A 14,403-nucleotide genomic window follows, 5' to 3' on the forward strand; every position below is an offset into this window, starting at 1 on the left:
CCGGATCGGGCGGCCCCAGAATCCTACATAGCGGAGTTATTTCCCCACAGACCCCCGATGGCGGAGGCGCAAATCACCATATTAAAAGTCATTGTAGCGGCAGAATTTTTTTCAAGCTGTTATTATAAGGTACAATTGTTGCATAATGTAATTTAATTATTATATTTTTTTCTGTGCCACTCATTTATTTATTTTATTGTTTAAAATTAGTTTTTAAAGTATGCATTAATTAGACATGTACAGATGTCTTTCAGACATTGCATGTGCAGATTTTTTAGATGATGCTGATTTTAGTTTTACAAATTTATAACAAGAAGTGTAACACGTAGAATAAACAACAACAACAAAGAGACAAAAAGAAAACAATGTAAGGAGTGATATATTCTCTATTGTTCATTCATTCATTTAGGAAAATAAAATCAGGTCTGAGGTGTTACGTACACTAGTGTTACAAAGTTTGGGGTCACGCAGACAATTTGGTGTTTTCCATGAAAACTCTCACTTTTATCTATTAAATACATTTCAGAATTAATCTAAAATCTAGTCAAGACGTTGACGAGGTTATAAATAATGATGTTTATAGTAAATATTAATGTAGCTCTTCTTGTGGCCCAAAGGAAGGCCAGTTCTATAGCTTCTCTCAGCAGCATAACTGTTTTCAGCTGCGCTCACATCAAAAGGGTTTAAGGGTTTTCTACCCCTCCGCTCGTCTTCTAAGGCGAAAACACAATGTACCATTAGAACCCTGGAGATGGGCCTCTACACACCTCTGTAGAGCGTTAGGGTTAACCCTAACTTTAACCCTCTACACACCTCTGTAGAGCGTTAGGGTTAACCCTAACTTTAACCCTCTACACACCTCTGTAGAGCGTTAGGGTTAACCCTAACTTTAACCCTCTACACACCTCTGTAGAGACTTCATTAAACACCAGAGAATACTCACCTACACAATAACTATGTAGAGAGTTTATGACTCATTTAATGTGTTCTTCATTGGGAAAAAAAGTGCTTTTATTTTGAAAAATAAGGACATTTCTACGTGAGCGTAAACCTTTAAATGGTAGTGTATGTGTTTATATCTTGCTGGATGATGGATCTTATAGCTGATGTAAGGCATATATGCCAGTTTGCTTTTTCAGGTGACTTACATAATATTTAGCGCATAGATCATAATTAAATATTTCAGATGTGAAAGAAAAATGTGAATCATCAGATTTTTTTAAACTCACTTTTTTTAATTTAGTTTTCAACAACACAACAATGTGTATTTTCAAACAGTCAATTTTCCAGTTGTGTGTCTTGGTACATGTGATGTTCAGGTACAGTGAACACAACACGCAAAGAACAACAAACATCAAATGGGGCTCAGAAAAGAGGGGAAATAAGGATAAAAATGAATAGATTGCATAAAAAATAATGAAATACAAATAAAATAATGTATTCAAATCATTTCCCACTCCTGTAGTATTGTATGTGCTATATAAGCTTTTCAGAGAGGATTGTGTATGAGAACTATTGGATTTGACTACGTTTGATGTTGATATGAACAATGAGTCAGAAGCAGCAATGGGATGTCTATGTGGCCCCAGGTTGTGTTCAGGGGGGTTCGTAAAGGGCAGCGCCGCCTCAGCGAGGCTGGTTCAGAGACATTAAGGGAAGATGAAAGAGAAACTAACTGTGCAAAATGATTTTACAATCCCTGAATGCAGACATATTGTTAAGCCACATACTTTTACAGTCTTCCTCACACACACACACACACACACACACACACACAGGCAACCACAGTGTGATGCCATCGTCAGAAATAGAAGTGGGATGGCCGTCGTCCATGTGGCTATTAATACTCAGTTTTTCTGAGGTCATTGACAACACACACACAGAAACACACACACACACACACACACACATAAACACAACACACAGAAAAACAACACCCAGAAACACACACACACACACACTACCCTTCCCAACTATCCGCTCTCTCTCTCCTAACTCAACTCTCTCTTGCTTTGTGTGTGTGTGTGTGTGTGTGTGTGTGAGTGTGTGTGTATCCATACCACATTTTGGGAGTCAGACTTTTGCGGGCAACTATAGAGGAAAATACGACATGAGTAAAATCTATAAATGTTGCGTTGGCTTTTTCTCTCCATTTTGTTCCAGTCTGGCTCCGAAGGACCGTCATACCTGTCGGGTGTGTGTGTGTGTGTGTGTGTGTGTGTGTGTGTGTGTGTGTGTGTGTGTGTGTGTGTGTGTGTGTGTGTGTGTGTGTGTGTGTGTGGGGTCTGGATGGTAGCGTGAGCAGTGACAGCAGGCCGGCCTCCTCGTGGCTGCAGGTCACGCTGATAATTAAAGAGGAAGAAGTCAAACTGAACTTTATCTCACCTGTTCAGAGGAGGAAGAAGCACCTGCACCTTTAATCAAGTAAAACTAATGATACCATTAAAACAAACATTCAGGTACAAGTGTAAAGTTTAAATGTTACATATGTGTATATGAGAACAGTAAGGTACTCATAATAAGCAATGCCTCCTTTCAAAGAGTTATAGTATTAGACATTATGCTATTTTATCAGTGGTAGTATTCTAGATGCATTAAAGTGTATAAAAGCATTTTAATGTGGATACTTTTTTGTCACTCTGAAGTGTCCTTGAGCAAGGCACTGAACTGCTAGTTGCTCCCCGGGCGCTTCACAGCAGCCCACTGCTCCAAGATTGCTATAAATGGGTCAAATGCAGAGACCAAATTTAATGTTTTTATGTAAAAATATGTAATATGACGAATTTAATAACGTTTTTAAAGTTTAGTTCATACACTGTTGTTGGGTAGTTCAGTCGATCAGAAACATTGCATTATATCTAATTAGTTTATCATATCTTTGTATGTAAAATCTGAAGGAACCAAAGCTGTCAGATAAATGAAGTAATGCAGTAATACTGACAATGGTTGTAAAAACTTTCCTCACCAGCTCATTCCTTTACTTCTCTTTCTTTACTTTGCTCCTTTAACTGTTGACATGTTTTGGCCCCTGTTATTGTCAATTTGTTTTTATTGACTATTTTACTGCACTTTGTGACCCTGTGTCTGTGATAAGTGAAATATAAATAAACCATACTTTACTTCTCTTTCTCTCCATCTCTCTTTTCCTCCTCTCTTTATTCCGCCTCTCTTTATTCCTCATCCAACATTTCCCCCGGAGCTATAAAACCTAACCGGAAACAAAGCGCGAAAATAAAGCGTCTCAATCTAAATCCCTCAACATCCTGTTTTATTTTGAAAGTCTCACCGGAAGTGCCGCGCGCCTGTTAACGCTCCGCCGAGGCTCGTCCCCCGCTGTCGCTCCCCGGTCTTCCAGTGTGGATTTACATTCCCTGATTTCCGTGGGACTGGGAAGCGAAAGAGGAGGGAGGCGAGTCTTCCAGGAACCGGGAGGAAAACGGCGTTAATTCGACAAAATGTACAACTTTTAGCCACCTTTTCGCGCCTCCTTATTGGTCGGAATAACGCTCGCGCTGCTTTTTTTTTTTTTTTTAGCTCCCAACTGGCTTCTGGACTACTTTTTTATAGTCTGGAGAAGAAGAAGAAGAAGAACAGGGGGTCCGGGGAGGTCTCTCCTGAGGAGCAGCTTTGAGTGTGAACCCTGGTTGCTGGAGGGCCGTGGCCATGGCGGGGGGTGGTGGAGCCGGTGGGGGGGTCTCGCCGTTGGGGCCCGCGCCGCCGATGTGGTATCACCGGGACCTGAGCCGAGCCGCGGCCGAGGAGCTGCTGGCCCGGGCCGGGAGGGACGGCAGCTTCCTGGTGCGGGACAGCGAGAGCGTCAGCGGGGCTTACGCGCTGTGTGTGCTGTGAGTACCGACGAGCTGTGTGTGTGTGTGTGTGAGTACCGACGAGCTGTGTGTGTGTGTGTGTGAGTACCGACGAGCTGTGTGTGTGTGTGTGTGAGTACTGACGAGCTGTGTGTGTGTGTGTGTGTGAGTACTGACGAGCTGTGTGTGTGTGTGCTGTGAGTACCGACGAGCTGTGTGTGTGTGTGTGTGAGTACCGACGAGCTGTGTGTGTGTGTGTGTGAGTACCGACGAGCTGTGTGTGTGTGTGTGTGAGTACCGACGAGCTGTGTGTGTGTGTGTGAGTACCGACGAGCTGTGTGTGTGTGTGTGAGTACCGACGAGCTGTGTGTGTGTGTGTGAGTACCGACGAGCTGTGTGTGTGTGTGTGAGTACCGACGAGCTGTGTGTGTGTGTGTGTGAGTACCGACGAGCTGTGTGTGTGTGTGTGTGAGTACCGACGAGCTGTGTGTGTGTGTGCTGTGAGTACCGACGAGCTGTGTGTGTGTGTGTGCTGTGAGTACCGACGAGCTGTGTGTGTGTGTGTGCTGTGAGTACCGACGAGCTGTGTGTGTGTGTGTGTGTGTGCTGTGAGTACCGACGAGCTGTGTGTGTGTGTGTGCTGTGAGTACCGACGAGCTGTGTGTGTGTGTGTGTGTGTGTGCTGTGAGTACCGACGAGCTGTGTGTGTGTGTGTGTGTGTGTGTGTGTGTGTGTGTGTGTGTGTGTGTGTGTGTGTGTGTGTGTGTGTGTGTGTGTGTGTGTGTGTGTGTGTGTGTGTGTGTGTGTGTGTGTGTGTGTGTGTGTGTGTGTGTGTGTGTGTGTGTGTGTGTGTGTGTGTGGGGGGGGGTAAGCTATGCCAACGCGTTAGTTTAAAGGTGCTTTAAGGAGGTATTTAAGCTAACTACCTTCATATTGTGTGTGTTTTAAGTCACTGTCCTTCGGCTGTTGTTACTACACAAGCTTTACATGTGTTTAGATGGACGGTAACTATGCCAACGCGTTAGTTTAAAGATGTTTAAAGTTTGTATTTAAGCTAGTTTACCTCCAGGTAGTGTGTGTGTGTGGGGGGGGGGGCTTCAGGTGCCGGGAAAAGTTGGTCGCTTTAAGCTGGTATTTAAGATAGTTACCTTCAGGTGGTGTTTTAAGTCACTGTCCTTCGGCTGTTGTTACTACACGAGCTACACAAGCTTTACATATGTTTAGATAGACGGTAACTATGCCAACGCGTTAGTTTAAAGGTAGGTATTTTAAGCTAGCTACCTTCAGGTAGTCCTGTTACTATACAAGCATTTACATATAAAAAAAAGTTGCACATAAACCTCCTTCGTCGTTTCCTTGTGAAGTCGCTGTTCGCTCTGTTCACATCAGGTGTTCAGCCTTTTGTTTACTTTACCATGAAGTCAGCGAGTGGCAGAGACTCCAGCATGGCACACAACCGGAGGCCGGGCCCTGTCTGTAGGCCTGTCTCTGTCTGTCCCTGTGTCTGTAGCTCTGTCCCTGTGTCTGGAGGGTGTGTCTAGCTCTGTCCCTGTGTCTGTAGCTCTGTCCCGGTGTCTGTAGCTCTGTCCCTGTGTCTGGAGGGCGTGTCTGTAGCTCTGTGTCTGTGTCTGTAGCTCTGTCCCGGTGTCTGTAGCTCTGTCCCTGTGTCTGTAGCTCTGTCCCGGTGTCTGTAGCTCTGGCTCTGTGTCTGGAGGGCGTGTCTGTAGCTCTGTCCCTGTCTGTACTGTGTGTGATGTGGCCCAGAGAGCTGGATGGTGGTGGAGGTCAATACAAGCTGTCCTCTGATGGGCTGGTGTTTTAACTTCAGGCTCATTTACCATCTGTGCAGTAGGAAAGCAGCTGGAACACATACTATATATATATATATATATATACACATACACACACACACACACACACACAGTATATGATCATATGGCTCCCTGTCTGTAGGGCTGAGGAGTCAGCTGGTCTGTGATGAACCTCCAGCCTCGTTTTCAGAGGCAGGTTTTGCCTCGTTTCACCAACAACATGCAAAACCGCCTCCTGCTGACTCAGGGAACTGAACCCGCACTGTGCACACCTGAGCAGAGCGCCAACACACACACAACACTGGCATTGTGTCCCCTTCAGGGACTCAGAGGGAAAGGGATGTTCACTTACAAGTGGCCAAAATGACTCACATGCCCCCCCCCCCCCCAGCCTGACCCAAGTTAAACAGATGCAAAGATCACTCTCTGCAGATGTAGGACATAAGAGCCCGACGTCATGTGACATGTGACTCTGATATTGACTCGACCGACATCCCCTATCGGATATTTAACTGTGTGTGTGTGTGAGTGAGAGTGTGTGTGTGTGTACATGTAAACCAGCAGCCGCACACACAGTATGTTTTAACTTCTATACTTTTTAAAACTTCTAATATTAGTTTTAACTCCTCATTGACACGAGGTCAGAAGAAATAAAAATGTGCCTCGATATCACGAGGAGAGGCAAACAAAGCGCCGGTATTTATCCTCTAATAATTTAATCGCGTTTTGTTGTTGTTCTTTGTTGTGTGTGTCATATCTGTACTGCCTGTACTGGGTAGGTACACAAAACAAATCAAGAAATATAATTATAAAAAACAAAGAAATAATTGTTAATAGTTGTTTTAAAAAATGTATAACAATAAATAATCACAAATAAATAAGAACACAATTTAATATGATCATCTGATTTATGTTTTCTGTTTTTTGTTTTTGTTTTTTTAAATCGAAGAAAACACTTTGAATCTTTGGACAACTGCCTAATAGTCTTATTATTGTCTAATATATGTGTATATATTTTGTTTTCTCTGTATATTTACTATTAGTTTTTAATACTTTTATTGTGTTTTATTTTAATCTTTTATTTTTATTAACGCTCTAATGTGCAGCCGCTGCTGTGATCCTGAAATGTCCCCTCTGTGGGACTAATACAGGATTATTATTATTACCTTCGCATTGAAAATGCGTAAGGTTATGTTTTGATCGCCGTGTATTTATTTATTTATTTGTATGCGTGTTATTCGCATAACTCAAAAAGTATTAAACCGAATCGCATGAAATTTGGTGGGATGATTGGTTATTATCCGCGGACCATTTGATTAGATTTTGGGATCGATCGGGTCAAAGGTCAAGGTCAAGCTCATGAAAAGGTAAAAGTCTTCTTTTTACCATAGCGCGGTCAATTTTTATCCTATTGGCATGCAACTAATGCCAACATGTGGCTGCGGCGAAGGTATGCGCTCTACGGAGTGCCTGTTCTAGTTGCCATTTTTATGACAGTATATTTATTATTTTTGAGCAAAGGTTAAATGTTATTTCACAAGTTTAAAAAAGTGCCTCAATTTATGTTTAAATGCTCCTGGAGTTCAGTCAGTGAACCTAAAACAATCTGTAAATGTCTCCCCTGACACTATTGCAGAAGCACATATCCTCTCGTCGGAGGTCGATGCATCGTCAGATAAGAACCCAGAATGAATCGGCCTGCACCCCGCTGCCCGCTGGCTTATGAGAACACACCACGTCCCCCTGCTGGAGCCATAAGCATTCACCAGCTCATTCTCTGACCAGCGACATTCCTCACATCCACGCATCATCCGTTTCCGGATTTATTACCGCTTCCACCTCTCCCTTCCTCTCCCTTCCTCTCCCCCTTTACCTTTCACATCCTGGACTTCCTTGACGAAGCCGTCGGGTTGTTATGAACGTGCTTTTGTCAAACTGTGCTTGAGGAAACTTACCAGCAAGTTTAGCTTTTGCATGCAAACAGTAAGATAACAACAATGCAGAAGTATGACCTCATTGTTAGGGGCAGCGTCAGAAACACAGGAGGTCAAAGGGCAAAGCTGCCCCTAAGGAATATGATGTTGCCCCTGATATCAGGAGGAGAGGCAACACATGCCCCCGGAATCTAGATAACTTCAAACTGTTTTATTTTTGTTTTTTGTTGTGCGTGTCCTTCCTGTGTCGCCTGTACTAGACAAAATAAATCAATAAATATAATTTTGAATTATTAAAAAAAAGATATAATTGTTAATAGTTGTTTAAAAAATATAATAACAACAAATAACCACAAAGAAATAAGAATCAAATTGAATATGATTGTCTGATTTATGTTTTCTGTTTGGTTTTTGTTCAAAAAATGTAAGAAAAAAACGTTGAATTTGTCGACTACAGAAAATAATAAATATTCTTATTTAGGCTTACAGTATCTGAGCAATTGTCATAAAAATGGCAATAAGACTATTAGGCAGGTCTTATTGCCATTTTTATGACAATTGCTCAGATACTGTAAGCCTAAATAAGAATATTTATTATTTTTGAACCAAGGTTAAAGGTCTTCCGGAAGTACAATCTTTTTTATTATTATTATCTTTATTTAAATGGACCATGTTAAAACATAAAGGTCACCATTTGATGCTCTGGACCAGATTGTAGCTACACAGCTAATTAGCATCTAGTCTACAGACAGACAATAACAAACATTAAAAAATAACAAATATAAACAATAACAAACAAAACAATAACACACATCAAACATAAACAATAACAAACATAAAAACAATAACACGCATAAAACAATAACAAACATAAAACAATAACATGCATAAAACAATAAAAAACATAAACAATAACAAACAATAACACACATAAAACAATAACAAACATAAAACAATAACAAACATAAAACAATAACACACATAAACAATAACAAACATAAATAATAACACGCATAAAACAATAACAAACATAAAACAATAACACACATAAACAATAACAAACACAAAACAATAACAAACATAAAACAATAACACGCATAGAACAATAACAAACATAATCAATAACACACATAAACAATAACAAACATAAACCATAACACGCATAAAACATTAACAAACATAAACATTAACAAACATAAAACAATAACACGCATAAAACATTAACAAACATAAACAATAACAAACATAAAACACACAGAGTTGGATGAATCGATTGAGTGAGTGGTGACCTCGTTGCATCCTGTCGGTCGTCACCAGCATCAGAAACACAGGAGGTCAAAGGTCAAAGGGCCCTGAAGAAATGTCATGTTGCCCCTGGTGTCACGAGGAGGGGCACAACATGCCCCTTCATTTAGATTATTTCATAGCGTTTTGTTCTTTGTTTCGTCTGTTCCATCTGTAAACAAATCAATAAATCTAATTTTGAGTTATACAAAGAAATAAATTCCAATTGTTAATAGTTGTAATAGAATAAATTACCACAAAGAAATAATTCAATTTAATGCGATTGTCTGGATATTTTCTGATGTTTTTTGTTTAAAAAAATCTAAGAAAACACTTTCAATCTGTAGATGAATGCCTAAAAGTCTCATGACTGACATTTACTGTAAGCCTGAATACGTATATTTATTATTTTTGAACAAAGGTTAAATTATATTTCACTAGTTTCAAAAAGTGCCCCAATTTCTTTTTAAATGCTCCTGGATTTCAGTAAGTGGGGCAAACAAACTGCCCCTTAAAAAATATGTAAATGTCCTAATCTGGTTGTCACATTTAATTTAACTTTGTTAACCTGAAGCAGAAACCGAGCTGGTCAGCCGTGTGGAGATATTTGTGAATGAATAAGTTTTATTTGTGAAGAGATAAACGATTCATGTCGAGCTGAAATAATCATTGTGTTAGAACTGGTTTAAAATCCTGTGAAACTAAAATCAGGTGACCTCATTTAGGTCACACACACACACATACACACACACGTGTGTGTACTTCCCTTTGACTCAGTGTGTGTTGGAAGTGTTTCCATGCTGTCTGAGGATGGACCAATGGGAGCAGAGTCTGCTGGTTCTGACTCCTCCTGGCCCGTCCTTCATCTTTCTCTTCCTCTTCGTCGCTTCGCTCTGCAGAATTTAGATTATTTTTGTCAGCATGCAGACTTTAGTGTGTGTGTGTGTGTGTGCTACCATGTTATGTGTTTATTTTGATGTGAGGTAGAATTGCGATAGTTTAAAAACCTACTTTAGTGACGAGGAGGAGGAGAAGAAGAAGAGGGACAAAAAGGAGGAGAATGAGGAGGAGGAGGAAGAGGAGTGTGCAGTAGTCATTATCCTCAACATCGTCTATTGTTGACAACACACACATTGTCTGTGTCCATCCCATAATGACCCTCCCCCCTGTTATAGCTGCTCCTGAAACAAAAGCATTGACTCCACAGACCTGCCAACAGGAACACACACTGTGCATAGACCCACAATGCATTGTGTTTCTTACTAGGGCTGTCAGCGTTAACGCGTTAATCTATGCGATTAATTTGGCCGCGATTAACGCACTAAAATATTTTAACGCAATTAACGCAACTTTGTTGACTTCCGGTGTCGTTGAAGTTGTTTCACTCCTCTGAGTGTCAAACCGCGGCAGTCCGCCTCCTTCCTCCCGTCTGCTCCTCCATATTCACAGAGAAGCAGAGGGCGACGTGTCGGTGACGCGGGGCGGAAGGTGAAGGGGACTTTTTTTTTCTTTTCTTTCTCCGCCCCGATGCGCGCGCAGACACGCCAGCATGGAGCTCTGCGGCGAGACGGAGAGAGAAGAGTGACCGACACGTGGAGACAGAATAACATGCTGCTGGAGAGACGACCAACAACAGACGTTTAGTTTAATAAAGAACAAAGACGTCTCTAAGGAAAGAACCGTACATTACTTCTGCTGGAGAGACGACCAACAACAGACGTTTAGTTTAATACAAGAACAAAGACGTCTCTAAGGAAAGAACCGTACATTACTTCTGCTGTAGAGACGACCAACAACAGGCGTTTAGTTTAATAAAGAACAAAGACGTCTCTAAGGAAAGAACCGTACATTACTTCTGCTGGAGGCGACCAACAACAGGCGTTTAGTTTAATAAAGAACAAAGGCGTCTCTAAGGAAAGAACCGTACATTACTTCTGCTGGAGAGCGACCAACAACAGGCGTTTAGTTTAATAAAGAACAAAGGCGTCTCTAAGGAAAGAACCGTACATTACTTCTGCTGGAGGCGACCAACAACAGGCGTTTAGTTTAATAAAGAACAAAGGCGTCTCTAAGGAAAGAACCGTACATTACTTCTGCTGGAGGCGACCAACAACAGGCGTTTAGTTTAATAAAGAACAAAAAGGCGTCTCTAAGGAAAGAACCGTACATTACTTCTGCTGGAGATGACCAACAACAGGCGTTTAGTTTAATAAAGAACAAAGGCGTCTCTAAGGAAAGAACCGTACATTACTTCTGCTGGAGGCGACCAGCAACAGGCGTTTAGTTTAATAAAGAACAAAGGCGTCTCTAAGGAAAGATCTGTACAATACTTCTGCTGGAGGCGACCAACAACAGGCGTTTAGTTTAATAAAGAACAAAGGCGTCTCTAAGGAAAGAGCCGTACATGACTTCTGCTGGAGGCGACCAACAACAGACGTTTAGTTTAATAAAGAACAAAGACGTCTCTAAGGAAAGAACCGTACATTACTTCTGCTGGAGGCGACCAACAACAGGCGTTTAGTTTAATAAAGAACAAAGGCGTCTCTAAGGAAAGAACCGTACATTACTTCTGCTGGAGGCGACCAACAACAGGCGTTTAGTTTAATAAAGAACAAAGACGTCTCTAAGGAAAGAACCGTACATTACTTCTGCTGGAGGCGACCAACAACAGGCGTTTAGTTTAATAAAGAACAAAGACGTCTCTAAGGAAAGAACCGTACATTACTTCTGCTGGAGGCGACCAACAACAGGCGTTTAGTTTAATAAAGAACAAAAGACGTCTCTAAGGAAAGAACCGTACATTACTTCTGCTGGAGGCGACCAACAACAGGCGTTTAGTTTAATAAAGAACAAAGACATCTCTAAGGAAAGAACCGTACATTACTTCTGCTGGAGGCGACCAACAACAGGCGTTTAGTTTAATAAAGAACAAAGACGTCTCTAAGGAAAGAACCGTACATTACTTCTGCTGGAGGCGACCAACAACAGGCGTTTAGTTTAATAAAGAACAAAGACGTCTCTAAGGAAAGAACCGTACATTACTTCTGCTGGAGGCGACCAACAACAGGCGTTTAGTTTAATAAAGAACAAAGGCGTCTCTAAGGAAAGAACCGTACATTACTTCTGCTGGAGGCGACCAACAACAGACATTTAGTTTAATAAAGAACAAAAGACGTCTCTAAGGAAAGAACCGTACGTTACTTCAGCTGGAGGCGACCAGCAACAGACGTTTAGTTTAATAAAGAACAAAGGCGTCTCTAAGGAAAGAACCGTACATTACTTCAGCTGGAGGCGACCAACAACAGACGTTTAGTTTAATAAAGAACAAAGACGTCTCTAAGGAAAGAACCGTACATTACTTCTGCTGGAGAGACGACCAACAACAGACGTTTAGTTTAATAAAGAACAAAGACGTCTTTAAGGAAAGAACCGTACATTACTTCTGCTGTAATCTGGCGCGATAGAGAACATGACAGGGGGGCGGGGCCTCACCCTGATAGAATGGTGGGGGAAACACTGGGGTGTGTCACATGCAAAAGCCTTTAAAAGGTGAATTTACATGTTTTTGTAAAATGGAGAAAATGAGCCCAGCCTCCAGAGGGTTAACGTGACATATGTGTCAGTTCCCAAGGCCACTGGTTCTGCTGTGTATGTTAAAGATGACAGGACCAATGTGTCTCAATACACCTTTGTTTACTAATCTGATGTTTCACTGAAGAAACAATTTATCATCCACGATATTAAATCCCTCGCTGGCACTTTATAGGTAGGAGCCTCTTTGAAAACACAGCTCTGTGGGAAGTTTGGTCTTTAAAAAAGAATACAATTAAACAAGTGTCTAAAATACACGCTGTCTGAAGGGATTACTCGTTCATTTAGAAGATTTAGTCTTTAGAAGAAAAAAATACTTTTAATCGCGATTAATGAATTTCAAAATGTGCGATTAATTAGTTAAATTTTTTTTATCGATTGACAGCCCTAGTTTTTACCACCACGAGATCACGTGGGCCAGCAGAGTTCATCTCTGATGACTGGACTTCACACAGAGTTACAGTCTAAAATCTATGATCTATAGTCTATGATCTATAGTCTATGATCTATGATCTATAGTCTATGATCTATGATCTATAGTCTATGATCTATAGTCTATGATCTATGATCTATAATCTATGATCTATAGTCTATGATCTATAATCTATTATTGGTAACTCTGAGTCCTGATAGCTGTATACACCCAACAGACACACACACATTACACACCCAACAGACACACACACACATTACACACCCAACAGACACACACACATTACACACCCAACAGACACACACACATTACACACCCAACAGACACACACACACATTACACCCAACAGACACACACACATTACACCCAACAGACACACACACACATTACACCCAACAGACACACACACATTACACACCCAACAGACACACACACATTACACACCAAACAGACACACACACATTACACCCAACAGACACACACACATTACACACCCAACAGACACACACACATTACACCCAACAGACACACACACATTACACCCAACAGACACACACACATTACACCAACAGACACACACACACATTACACACCCAACAGACACACACACACATTACACCCAACAGACACACACACATTACACCCAACAGACACACACACATTACACCCAACAGACACACACACATTACACACCCAACAGACACACACACATTACACACCCAACAGACACACACACACATTACACACCCAACAGACACACACACACATTACACACCCAACAGACACACACACATTACACACCCAACAGACACACACACATTACACCCAACAGACACACACACATTACACACCCAACAGACACACACACACATTACACACCCAACAGACACACACACATTACACACAGACACACACACACACACACACACACACATTACACACCCAACAGACACACACACACACATTACACACCCAACAGACACACACACATTACACACCCAACAGACACACACACATTACACAACAGACACACACAGACACACACATTACACCCAACAGACACACACACACATTACACACCAACAGACACACACACATTACACCCAACAGACACACACACACATTACACACACACCAACAGACACACACATTACACCCAACAGACACACACACACATTACACCCAACAGACACACACACATTACACCCAACAGACACACACACATTACACACCAACAGACACACACACACATTACACCCAACAGACACACACACATTACACACCAACAGACACACACACATTACACCCAACAGACACACACATTACCAACAGACACACACACACATTACACCCAACAGACACACACACATTACACACCCAACAGACACACACACATTACACACCCAACAGACACACACACATTACACACCAACAGACACACACATTACACACAACAGACACATTACACCAACAGACACACACACACATTACACCCAACAGACACACACACATTACACCCAACAGACACACACACATTACACACA

At 41.6% G+C, this 14,403-nt stretch overlaps 1 protein-coding gene across 1 annotated transcript in view; it reads left to right on the forward strand.

The window, feature by feature from the left end:
- The first annotated feature begins 3,293 nt into the window (after positions 1 to 3,293).
- inppl1a (inositol polyphosphate phosphatase-like 1a) overlaps positions 3,294 to 14,403 on the forward strand; it is a 32,561-nt gene continuing 21,451 nt past the window's right edge. The window contains exon 1 of the mRNA XM_056442125.1: positions 3,294 to 3,845. Within this exon, the coding sequence (XP_056298100.1) occupies positions 3,664 to 3,845 (182 nt within the window). The 5' untranslated portion in view covers positions 3,294 to 3,663. The remainder of the gene's footprint in view (positions 3,846 to 14,403) is intronic.

This window comes from Pseudoliparis swirei, chromosome 20, assembly GCF_029220125.1.
Source record: "Pseudoliparis swirei isolate HS2019 ecotype Mariana Trench chromosome 20, NWPU_hadal_v1, whole genome shotgun sequence".
Taxonomy (NCBI): domain Eukaryota; kingdom Metazoa; phylum Chordata; class Actinopteri; order Perciformes; family Liparidae; genus Pseudoliparis; species Pseudoliparis swirei.